The sequence below is a fragment of the Serpula lacrymans genome (assembly GCF_000218685.1).
Source record: "Serpula lacrymans var. lacrymans S7.9 unplaced genomic scaffold SERLAscaffold_2, whole genome shotgun sequence".
Classification (NCBI taxonomy): Eukaryota; Fungi; Basidiomycota; class Agaricomycetes; order Boletales; family Serpulaceae; genus Serpula; species Serpula lacrymans.
This window is the reverse complement of record NW_006763291.1, coordinates 483881-495897: the sequence shown is the minus strand read 5'-3', so window position 1 is coordinate 495897 and position 12017 is coordinate 483881. Positions and strand designations below refer to the sequence as shown.

Here is a 12017-nt window from a genome sequence, read left to right as displayed (position 1 = left end):
AATGTAACATGGCTCTTTGCATCATCCAATGGTGAACACTTTTGGTGAACACTTCCATTTGAAAAACAAAAAATAATTATGGGAGAAATATCTTGAAAAAAGTATTTTTGTTTTCCAGCTTTTTTTTCCAGATTTTTCTCTTGTATATATTTGGCTATGCACCCAGTGCCAGTCAGGTGATCCTGCTTTTTAACAAGCTAAAATATTGCTAATTAGCCATGCTAATAAGCCACCTGTACCGCTACCATGTTTCTGGCCATTTGCTATCACCACTACTGGAACTATCACACTCCTGGCCAGATTTCTCAGCCTTGGTGTCACCTTTATCACCACAAATGGCTTCAGCTTCCTCTGCCAATACCACATGTAGCCCTTTGGCACTGAGGTCTATTTTGGACTCTAGGTCAAAGTCAGCATCCTCTGGCGCTTTGATACTTTCCCGCACATCATCTAACCAAGTGCTAGCCTGAGACTTGCTATCCTCAATCTCTTCATCTTCATCTTGGCATTCTGTTAACAGTAAGCTGTTCATTGTTTCATGGTGTCGCTTCACTACCTTTTGCTTAGGTGTAAGCAGGTATGCATCAAGGCTGTAAAACTTGACTGTTGGCCGCTCTGGAGGTTTGGCCTACTTTTATGTGAACAAAAACAACAGTCAAAGGGTGCATAAATTGATCACTCACTGAGACATTATACATGTACCATTGTCAGATCTGTGTCATGTCCACCAAAGTGCATACATCCTGTTAATTTTGCAGTGGCATGTTCATTTGGGTAAATACAGACATAGTACGCTCTTCTGGCATTGAGCTTGGCCGAATGGAGAATATAATATTTTTACAGCCAGAGTCTGTATATCTGTAGATGAGCCTGGTTTTTGTGGATTCAAACTTGGACTTACTGCAAAAACACTCCCTTCGGGAATTCTTGTCAAGTGTGTCCACCATGATAGTGGTGATTGACCATCTTCAGGTAGGGCTTCAAAAGGGTACTGACCAGGAGCATAACATTCAAATTGTCAGAGAAAAAACTGCTATGCTTCATGACCAGTTAATTTTTTCAGAACATTATTCTCCTTTGTCTTCCATTCGGCCTCAAGAAGACCTTTTAGAAACACAAGCACACGTGCAAAAACAGCATAGTTATGGATGGGTGGTCCTGAGGCCTCCAACATCAAAGTCTTTGCATGTTGTGTAGGAATCACTATAATAAGTGTGAGTGGATTCAAGTTCTTCTGGAAGATTCTGCTATGAACATAACCTAGAAAATACAAATTTGTTAGTATTCAAGATTTAATTTGCTGTACTTACAAGGATTCAAGTCAAAAGCAGATATAGGAGCATCAGTGGGACCATCTGATAACATTCCATGAAATTGAGTATTGAATATGGCACAAATCTGACCAGATTTTTCCACCGAAAAGGGATTGTTGTCATCATCAAATATTTGCTTTATTGTGGCCCCAATTGTGAAGTAAAACAAGTAAATGTCTGAAAAGTCAATTCGCAATGACTTGAGGCAAGCAATTGCCTTTGCAATGGGAGTGACAACAAGTGTGTAACAATGTATTTGAAGTTCAAACTCCAAGGAGCGAGGGGAGCTGCTTTGGAGAAGGCCTGTAAGGTGTGACTTCTTTGCGGGAAACTTTACTTGCTTTGAGTTAATGATATGGCACATTGCAGGGAGGCAGCGCTGCAATGATAATGCTGAAATACAAACTGTAGCAAATTGGGTCTTCCCAATGCCCTCCAGACCACGAGCTATATTCAATGCTTTGCGAGCTTGTTTAAGAGAGTTATTAGCTGCATTTGACTTGCAGAAATAGGTAATAATTGAGCGAAGGCTTTTAACCACCTATATAGGAAAACAGATGAGAATAATTCTCTAATGCTCGGAGAAGAATCAAAAACTCACAGGCGAGAACATGTCCAGTTGTGTAATATCCTTGCAAAGAAGATTGAGATCGGGAATTTGAACCAGAGTTTTTATCTCTGTGCATAATAGCTGGCGAGCAACACAAGTATTCCCAGTGTTGTCAGATGTGACACCCGCAAAATGGTTTCGTCCAAGCAGGTCAATGGCCCTCAGTACAAGCTGTGCCAAGTACTCGCCAGTGTGAGATTCATCAGTGCATTCCTCCCCTTGGATAAGAAAGCTTCATCCTTCTGGTGTTGTGAAGTGAATAGTGTAAACTGCATCCTGTTATTTTGCTGTTCCACCATCAAATGAAACTGTCAAGTTGAACTTTGATTTGAGAAAGTCAAGAGTAAGCTCTCGGATGTGTGCTGCTTCTTTGGGGATATGACTATCAGCAATGGTTGTGCTTGAAGCTGGCTGATAGGCTTTGTTTGCAATTGCATGCAAATCCTTCCATTCTTTGTAATCTGCAATTTGTGGGGGGGAGACTTGCCGCACAGATAAGCTTGACAATAGCCAGGTCCATCCAAAGCCCCAGGATCTTTTGGCCTTCGCTTCCAAAATCCAGATTAATCACAGTAGGCTTGTTGGCTGTAGCATTGAGTAAAGGAATCTAGGCCAGCTCATGGCTATGATAAGAAACTTTGGGTGTCAGTTGGTCTCGGATCTGATCTTTGACACTGTTGAACAAGGAGTCAGCATTGTAGTGATTGGAGGTTGGGACATACTTGTCGTCATTCCAGTCATATTTGCAAGGACAAAGAAGGTATCCCATAAGGCTGTGAGCAAAACCTTGCCCATTTTTGTCAACTGTGTCGAGAGGAGAACATGAATACATTGTTGAAAAAAGTTCCGATAACCACAAAACCACAGCTGGTTTCATTTTCCCTGCATTATCCCCACGAGCACCATCTGCCCCTTTTGTGAGCTTGATGACAAAGTTGAGCGTCAGAAGGGATGCAAGCTGGAAAGCAAATGACGTACCTGCTTATATATAGACAATAGTTTTTTGACCCTCACTGGTGTCTCAAGCAATTTTTGTTTGACAGACGGTACATAGAGTATGAACTCTTTGAACGTGTTGTAAAGGCAATTCTCGCTGTAGAGTAGGACATCAGTAGATATTCCAAGATAACTAAGGGAAAGAGCACACTCGTTAGTGTATTGCCAAGACCCTCCCAGTTATCACTAGTGCCATCATCATCTTCATCCCTGCAATCAGAGGCAGCGGCTATGTCAATCACAGAATCAAAGAAAGTAACTAGATGCCAAATACCGCGACCTTGAGTAACCCAAGAGTCCGTATCTCTGTAAAGATTAGGTGAGATGCAGGAAGTGTAGCTCAGATATATCGGCTTTACACTTTTTGTTTTTAACGCCCGTGTCTGAATTCTTCAAGCTGCTGTTTAAGGACCTCTAACCTGTATTTTGTCCCTGCATGCACAGTAGCAGAATCCATGTTTTGAGGGGGGGAAGATGCATCCATAGGTACTGCAGATGAAACAAGATATTCCCAACCTGGGATGGACTTTCAAGTTTTTAGGGAGAGAAAAAAAGATTGCCCTTAAGCATGTCGCACTTCTGTGTGACAATCATACAACACCAAATCTAACTTCAACATCAGATACTGAGTCTCTGCACCAGTTTCCCAGGCTAAAATTAGAAGGTTGATGGTCAACTAGCAAAAATTTTGTTCATAATTGATTATTGAGCCCAACCATTAAGCAGGGTTGGGGGGCCACCCGCAACACAGTGTTAGACCCGTTGCAGGTTGAGGTCCAACCCATCAATCATAATATATTTATTGGCATCCGCTGGGTCAGCAGATACTTCCTGCTGATGGACAAGTTGGTGCTCAACCTTTGCTTTCATATATTATGTAAGTAACTGATCTGTGGAACCAAATTTAGGGAACTCTTTACCTCAAATGTTATTGGCCAATGAATAATATATTGTAAAGGGCAATCAGATTTGAATCATTACCAGAAACATATTGACGTTTACCATCTGCCATCTACATTACAAGCATGAACACGGTCAACATGAGTATCAAAATCCAAAGTGAGCAGGTGTAAAGATCCTTCCTTGTAAGTGGAATGCTTACACACTTCTAATAGCAAGACCAGTGGAAACAACAAGATCACATAGCAGTACAGGTCTGAGCCATCAAAAGAGAGTCTTGCACAACCATAATCCACTGAGGAAACATCACAGTCTAAGATGGCCAGATGAACATGAAAAGTGTTATATCCCATTGATGCTCTCCTGGAAATGCGATATTGATACATATCCGCACTTGGATTATCCTTACGTCGAGGAGATAATATTGTTGTTTGATCTTGCCAAGACCCGCCTGCAAAAACATATTCTTTTCCTGAATCTTCAAAAAGGCGGCATCACCACAGTCGAAGACATCATATTCATTGATCCTACTTGGATCTATTACTGGACTGATATTCCTGTGGGCAACATCATGAAATTTTTCCTGGAGACACGGAGGGTTTTGCTGGAATTTCACCATCAAAAGCAGGCTGAAATTGATCAGTATGAGACTTTGCTTCGGGAAGGTAGAGAGATGATAAAGTAAATTCACCTCTTCAATTCCCTTTGATGGACACTGATTCAATGTCCTCAACAGCTTTTGCACAGGCAAACATGAAGGTCAAAAGAAAGACGGCTGGGACTTGGAGCCCAAATATGACCCAGAAGTCATAAATGAATAGTCCTCCATCTTCATTCTCTAGCGTTGGTTATGTAGGCTAGATAGCTTACTTTGGGATGAGTTTACTACTGTACTAAGATGGGCCACCTGTACTTCAGCTGAGAAGCACCGAGATATCTGAGGGAGGAGGGCAAATTAGTCCATAATAATAGGAAATTGAGCGTGATTATACCGAACCTTTGTAGAGCCTCACAAAAATATGTATGAAGCATACAATATGACAGAGGATGACCTCCAAATGATAGAGTTTTTGAGAGAGAATGGGGAATCTCTATCAGTAGCTGTTTTCCATTACATTACATTATTTTGATTTGGACGTTTAGTGTATCGGCACTTACTATGAGCAAATCCCTGTAGGGCTGCCTCCAGATCTTTGAGAAACTTCTACAAGCAAGTGTATCAGCGTGATTTATCTATCACTGTGTTAAGGATGAAGCATTTAATCTAAAAAAGATATCTGAGAATGGAAGAAATGGAAAGCAGAATGGCTAAGAGAAGTAAACCAAGAAACATAGAAAGAAAAATGTAAAAAGCAAACTGAACCCATTCAGAATCAAAGAACCAAACCTCACGAGGGAAAAGGTAAAAATGTTGTGCTATTGATTACCCCCGACTATACTAAATTTGCCCCATGCAACAGTCAAAGAAGCGTTCAAGGACATTGAGAACTGGTCCGCCTATGTGACCATAAGGGAAAATGATAATTGTTCAAGACTTGAGTTTCCTCGGAATCATGTTCTCTTGATGGGTGATGGGTGACAATTGATGCACCTGTGGTGATGGGCTGGCAACAAGGATGAATGACTGTGGGCGAACTCACTCACCGTCTGTGCGACCACCAAACGACTCTCCCCCACCTGCACAACCAATGTGCAACTCTCCTTCACCTGTAGGACCATCTCCCAATTCTCTTCCGCCTGTGCAATGACCAAATGGCTCTCTTCGGTGAGCATTATGTTGTTGGTGGACTTGGGGGTAGTGGGACACGATAAACTACTCAATGGCAGTGAAAATAGCGTAAATAGGTGGGAATGCGAGCTTGCCTTTGACTCACAGACATACTTGCAGGCACATGGGTAGGCATCAAAATAAGATAATGAGATGAGATAAAGACTTACCCCGCAATTAAATGACGGCGTGTATTGACTAGTGTAAGAGGGCAATGATGATACAGCAAAGAGTGAGTAAAGGACAGAAGGAAAGACCGGCCCGTGGGTAATGTGACTCCAAATTTGGATGTTCTCTGCGTGGCCACTGCAGTCACTGGGAATTTTTGATCCGAACACGGGGATTGCCAAAGTCACGCCACACTTACTCACTGTCAACGTTGCACACTAGTGATTGGGATGATTATTGCGATAATAGACATCGCGGACAGGATTTGATGATAGAACCCACCAGGAAAACCAGAGCGAATAATCTGATATGCTTGTGCATATACAGGGAAAATATGAATGTGTGTACCATGAGTAAGCATAGATTGAGGAGACAGTGAGCAAAAAAGACATACCAAAATATAGGAGTCCAACACAATAGGAGTGTGGGACATGGTCTGGAAAATTCAGATATGCAATTGCCCATCAGTTTCACATCTGCAAGAAAACAAGATCATTCAGTAGGAGTGTAAATGCACCTTAGCACAACCAAATCACTTCCAAGAGCAATATTGATAAAACATGGCAAAGAAGAGAACCTAACCTTGGTGTGGGTATCTTCATGTTCAATTTGAGTGCTATGTATTGATGGTTATTCTGAATAACTTTCGAGATTTTAGCAAGTATGTCATCACAACAAAGGTACATGTGGGATTCATGTGGATTCTAAATCCTCAAGCATTCTCAGGCATCAAAAGGGAAGGTTAGGGGAGGTCTGCTCAACTGCACTCCCTACTAGTAGCATGGCAGTACGAGCGCAACTTGAAGACGCCCATAATCTGATTCTCAATCATGCAAGGAGTCATGTGTGAGAAGAGAGGAGTTGCCTTACTGCCAAATCCCTGCCGGGTCACCACAAATTCAGGGTCACCTATTCCTTTTCAGTGTACCATATTCTGAATATTACATTGTACGGGGACTAAGGCATTCGAAGGCAGGAAGCCGTTGAGGCTCTGCTGATCGTGATATTGCGTGGATGCATATCCCTGCTGAGAGTGCTGAAAATCGTAGCATTGCTGAGGGTCAACATAATGCCGGAACTCAGTTGGTTGGAGGGAGTCAATGTGATGATCAAACTCAACATGGCATTTTACAGATTTGAGCTGGCTGTGTGCTCAAGCGCATTGCTGATCTTGCACATACTTGTTTTTATCCCAAGCCGCAATCACGCTCTGAAAACACTTATAAGCATGCCTTTGGAAAATACAAAGATAACAGTAGTTGAGGACTTACACCAGGTGAAGTGTCCATCACGTTGGACTGAAAACCATCATTGAAAAAGCACCCACACTCTGATAACAAAGCTTGGTCAAAATCTTTGCGACGCATAAAAGGTTGCTGGAATTTGAGGGAGTGATGCATTGGTGAGACTTCAAACTGTTGATTATTGAGGCAGGGACTGAGACCCAAAGCCTGCTGGTTCTTGACACTTTGAAGCCAGTCAGATTCCTGCCTGGTGTCTTGATGTAAGTAATGCTGTTGACCCGGGAGTCCCTAGTACAATTCAGTATCTTGTTGATTCTCTGTACCACGGTAGAAATCACAAACCTGCTTCCCTTCAACGCCTCCGCAGAAGCTAGACTCTTACTCAAAATGGGTACTTTTCCATTCCATGGCTTCCCTATGCTGCCGCTTGGGTTTGACAGACTTGAACCACATTGTATTACTTAACCTACTCAGACCCCCAGTGGCACTTACAGTATGATCCATATCCGAGTCAACCATTGTCACGTCCAACTCCGAGTCCTGCTGGTAATCCATAGTAAAGTCCATAGTATAAGTCACACCGTGGATGCAAATTATCAACAATGCTGCATGTAAGTAGCTGAGGCTCGCCGTGGTCGCCAAAAGGTTGTGACAAGACTTGGATGGCTTGACTTGGCAGAATTGCCTTCGGGTGATCCGTCTTGACAGTGCCAGCAGATTCAAGTGGGATTTTAAGAACATTGGCAGCACAATGACCAAAAGCTTGGGGATTGCAACTTACACAGAGATATTCCCCTGAGTTATGCAACATTGTTGTGAAGCATGATTTAGCCAACAGTCGTCAAAGTGGAATTACATCTAAGATTACATCATGAATCAATTAAAAGCGCACAGCGCTTGGCAATTACCTTACAACTGGCATGGTTGAGGTCCAACCTGTATGACAGCGAGTCGCTGTCACCGATCCGAGGCGGGAATGCTTCGCCACCAGTATTTGTTGTTCCAAGTTGGCAAATCCCACCAAACCGCTGGGGTATGGGTCCAACCTTACCAACAGCAACAATATTGCTTCACTACTGACATTGGATTGTAGGATCTATGAGAGCCCATCAATGTTGAAGGGGTTAAAGTCGTACGTTTCTGTATAAAAAGGAGAAGTTAAACACTATCTAAATATCAAACTATTGTTGCCGCACTCGCTCGCACCTTATCACATTACTATGATAGCTGATATGCACGTGAATAACTCACTGGCAGATGATTCGGACCACTCCGCCCGTGTACAACCTCCAAATTCAACCTCTAGCAACAATAACACACATTCTCACAGTGAGTTTTGCACCGAACCTGCATGCCAACAGGCCACCTGGTTTCAATTGTAAGTTTGTTCAATCTATCCAAAATTCAGACGCCAAAACTGACCAACATCAAGTTCAGGCCAGTTGAAAAGATAGGATTTTGGATAATCTTCCCTCTGGTACTATGTAAAACTTCCCTCTGAGAACATTCTTTAACTCTCAAATTGCTTCTTACATACAGAATACAAAAAACTTTTAGCTTCAAAAGTTGCAATGTTGACGGACAACAAGGCATTGTGTGATGAGAACAACAGATTATTGGAGGCAATAGCCCGCTTGCGCACAAACACAAGTTTACTAAGATCTCAGCGCAAGAGGTGGGAGCATAGATGGGCGGATGAAGCTTGTCAATGTGAGCTCTATAGGTGACATGTACCTGGGGAGGACTTGGTGCACTGTATTGAGGGATCACAGGTCAATGTCTCACGAATTTCTGGTCCTTTCTGGATGACAGTGTACTGATTTAAGTTGGTGCATTTATTTTGCTTTTTTTCTGACTTCCTTACATTTCATTGAAGCTGATTCTACCACTGCCATTCTGTAGGTATCAGCGCTTTAACCAGCAATTATTATGAAGGGCTTACCACTCCATTTTCTTTTCCTCTACATCTTTGCTATGTTATTATGCAGCAAACTTTGTGGCCATACATCCACCTGTCAACAAGGACTCAGTAAACATTGACATTCTTGCAAGCTATACAAACAATTGCAGGCTCATGCAGTAGAAAAACGCGAGAAAAAACTTGAAAAGTTGAGGGCAAGGTTTACTGCGCTTAATAGATTGCGCAACACCTCCGCACCGTTATATCACACAAACACTGCCTTGTTGTGAGTAATTGCCGACATAAATTAATCTCTTAGCACCAAGTGATAATGTTTGCAGGGTCTCGGACAGGTTTGGCCATGGAGCTCTTGACTCAACATGTATCTCCACTTCTCTTCCTCCAACCTTCTTGTCATCATCCATGGTTGGGTTTCCTGATTCTACAGCATCCATATCACATCCTCATCGAGAAACATCTATACAGGATTCTGGGAGTGATCAGTCCACCAGACTCCCTGATCTATACTGTGATAATATTCCTGAAGAACCTGCACCGATAGACGTTCCCGCAGAGCCTTCCACAATTTCTAAAGTGCTGCTGTTTATTATAGACGGAATAAGGACTTCCATAAACAAATTTGGCCTTGGTCATCAATATGCAAGCTGCCCCTCATATGATCCTGAAGACAAGATTAGCCTTCAAGATCTTTGGCAAGTAAGATATAGGGATCCCACAATGACCGGGGATACCATGGCATTGCAATCTAATCACTTATCCCACCCAGCTCCCTGGCCCTTTACTAATATGTCTATACATTGTATCATGAAGTGGATGATCACCGGCTCCCATCAAAAATCCGAGAGGGAGGTGACGCAACTTGTCCGAGACATTATCTTGGCCCCGGACTTCAATGTTAAGGACTTGCATAGCTTCAATGCCCGTCACGCAAACCAGGTTTTTGATCAGTCTAATTCTCCCAGTAATGACCCTTTCACATATGATGGTTGGAAAGAGAGTGAAGTAAACATTTGTATTCCTACTAGGACAATGGATGCAAACGGAAATGGTAAAGTTTTCTCTATTCCTCACTTCAGATACTGCCCTATTACCTCGGGTCCTTCAATCGGTCCTTTCCGAGGTCTCTGCAAAGGGGCTTCATCTGTTTTCTTTCAAACAGTTTTGGGTTCCTCCCTCTGGTGGCCCTGAGAAGTGCATGTGCAACAAACTCTACACCTCTGATGCCTGGCTTGAAGCTTAGGAAAAGCTAAGCAGACAACCACCCGAACCCGGATGCAAGTTGGAAAGGGTCATCACAGCCCTAATGTTCTGGTCGGACTCCACAAGTCTTGCATCATTTGGGAATGCCCAGGCACCTATTTACATGTATCTTGGCAACCTATCAAAATATGCTCACGGGAGGCTCACTTCCAGAGCATGTCAGCATATTGCGTACATACCAACAGTAAGTTTATTTCGCTTATTCCACAATTCTGGTGTTAAAATCCAGTAGCTGCCAGATAGCATCCAAAAGTTCTTATCAATAGTCATTCAGCAAACGCAAAAGTCTACCGCTCTTATCACCCATTGTTGTTGAGAGCTTATACATGAAGTCTGGAGGCTGCTTCTCGGTTCCAATTTTATGTACCCGTACAAGCACGGCATAATTATCAAGTGTTTTGACGGGATCTTCAGGAGATTCTATCCACAAATTTCTACCTTCTCTGCAGACTACCCTGAAAAGTGAGTGCCAGTGCTTTGTGGACCCTCTTGTAGTTTGTTTACATATCATATGTACATAGGGTTATGCTCGCTGCAATCCAAGATATGGGAAAATGCCCATGTCCTTGCTGTTTGGTCCAGCTATCTAATTGTGATCAATCAGGCCTAGTTCACAATTTTCAAGCCTTACTTTTGCAAGCTTGTGTTTATGTCGCAGGAAAGGTGTGGCTCGCTAGAGATTTTATCTACAAACAAGGTGTACCAGTCAACGGGAAAGCGGTCCAAGATTTATTACAGTCTGAATCTCTGGTGCCGACTGTCAGGCAACAAATACGAAGCTATATAACAAAGCTCAATGTCTGGTCAAGTCCTTCTTTGAAGGCGGTGAATCAGAGTATGAGAATGAAGAGTATCGGTAAGAGCGCAAATCCAAACTAATATTGAACTGGAGAACAATACATCAAGTATGTACTTCTCTATATAGTGAACGACGATAGTCAGACCGAGAAAGGGAAGTACTGAGAAAGTGGTCTGACCAGCTAGCTAACCAATAAGAAAAAAGGAAGAAAGTGGTCCGATCTATTGTCTTTACTAATCGTACGAGAAAGCGTATTGGTAAGGGATGTACGATTGGCTGTATCAGTAAGCCCATGAGAAGGCGCTGACTCACAACCTTCTTCGCTTATCAATATTCCTCCGAAGTATTCCCAGACATAGCACTGGACCGTGACTATGTCATCTGGATATCTTCTCGAGGGTCGACAACGAGTCTACCTCGTTGTAGGTACGATAGAACGTGAGTGTGAAGAGAGAATAAGAAGAAAAATGATAAAAGTAATAAGACACCTGCTGTAATCTCTAGTCCAAGGGCAAGAGGAGTGACGGGGATCGAGTCTGCTAACCACGACATGACGGGAATGCGATAAGAAAAATTGATTCCTCACATTAGCTCCCCTTTTTATAAGACTCGTGTCCTCATGAGTCCGGATGCGGCACTTTGGAACTTGTTACTAATCCAATCAAAGAGCATTGGAGGTTTGGAAGTGGCGGTGTAGTTTTCGTAAGGACGGAAGTGGAGAGAAGCGGTAATAATCCGAGGGGCGGCTGGATTTGTTTTATGGAAGGCGGCGAGTAAATCAGCGACATGCGTAAGATTGGTGTCGGGTTCCCAAGTTCGTTCGGAGACTGGATAACCATGCCAGTGAATGAGGTAGTCGAGTTTACTACCTTTCAGTTTGGTCGGTCTGGAAGCGATTATACTCTCTACTTCGTATTCGTCTATTCCTTCCACGATCTCGGGTGGTGGTCGCGAGGAAATTGGTTGATTGATGAATTCGGGAGCGTGGTATGGGGAGAGGATGGCTTCGTTGAATACGGGATGAACGGACTTCCAACT

At 42.9% G+C, this 12017-nt stretch overlaps 3 protein-coding genes across 3 annotated transcripts; 1 reads left to right on the top strand and 2 right to left on the bottom strand.

The window, feature by feature from the left end:
• Positions 1 to 241: 241 nt before the first annotated feature.
• On the bottom strand, positions 242 to 738 carry SERLADRAFT_433066 (uncharacterized protein; the record flags this gene model as incomplete). Its single annotated transcript, XM_007313235.1, has 2 exons — positions 242 to 628; positions 703 to 738. 2 exons carry the CDS (start codon positions 736 to 738, stop codon positions 242 to 244), a joined length of 423 nt encoding a protein of 140 aa, XP_007313297.1.
• Positions 739 to 1278: 540 nt separating this feature from the next.
• SERLADRAFT_345373 (uncharacterized protein) lies at positions 1279 to 2121 on the bottom strand (the record flags this gene model as incomplete). Its single annotated transcript, XM_007313234.1, has 2 exons — positions 1279 to 1854; positions 1915 to 2121. Coding segments are annotated over 2 exons (783 nt in total), but the record flags the coding sequence as incomplete, so codon positions are not given.
• A 7585-nt stretch (positions 2122 to 9706) lies between these two features.
• On the top strand, positions 9707 to 10108 carry SERLADRAFT_433065 (uncharacterized protein; the record flags this gene model as incomplete). The annotated part of the gene is made up of 1 exon (XM_007313233.1): positions 9707 to 10108. The coding sequence occupies one exon, from the start codon at positions 9707 to 9709 to the stop codon at positions 10106 to 10108; it is 402 nt and encodes a 133-aa protein (XP_007313295.1).
• Between the last annotated feature and the right edge of the window lie 1909 nt (positions 10109 to 12017).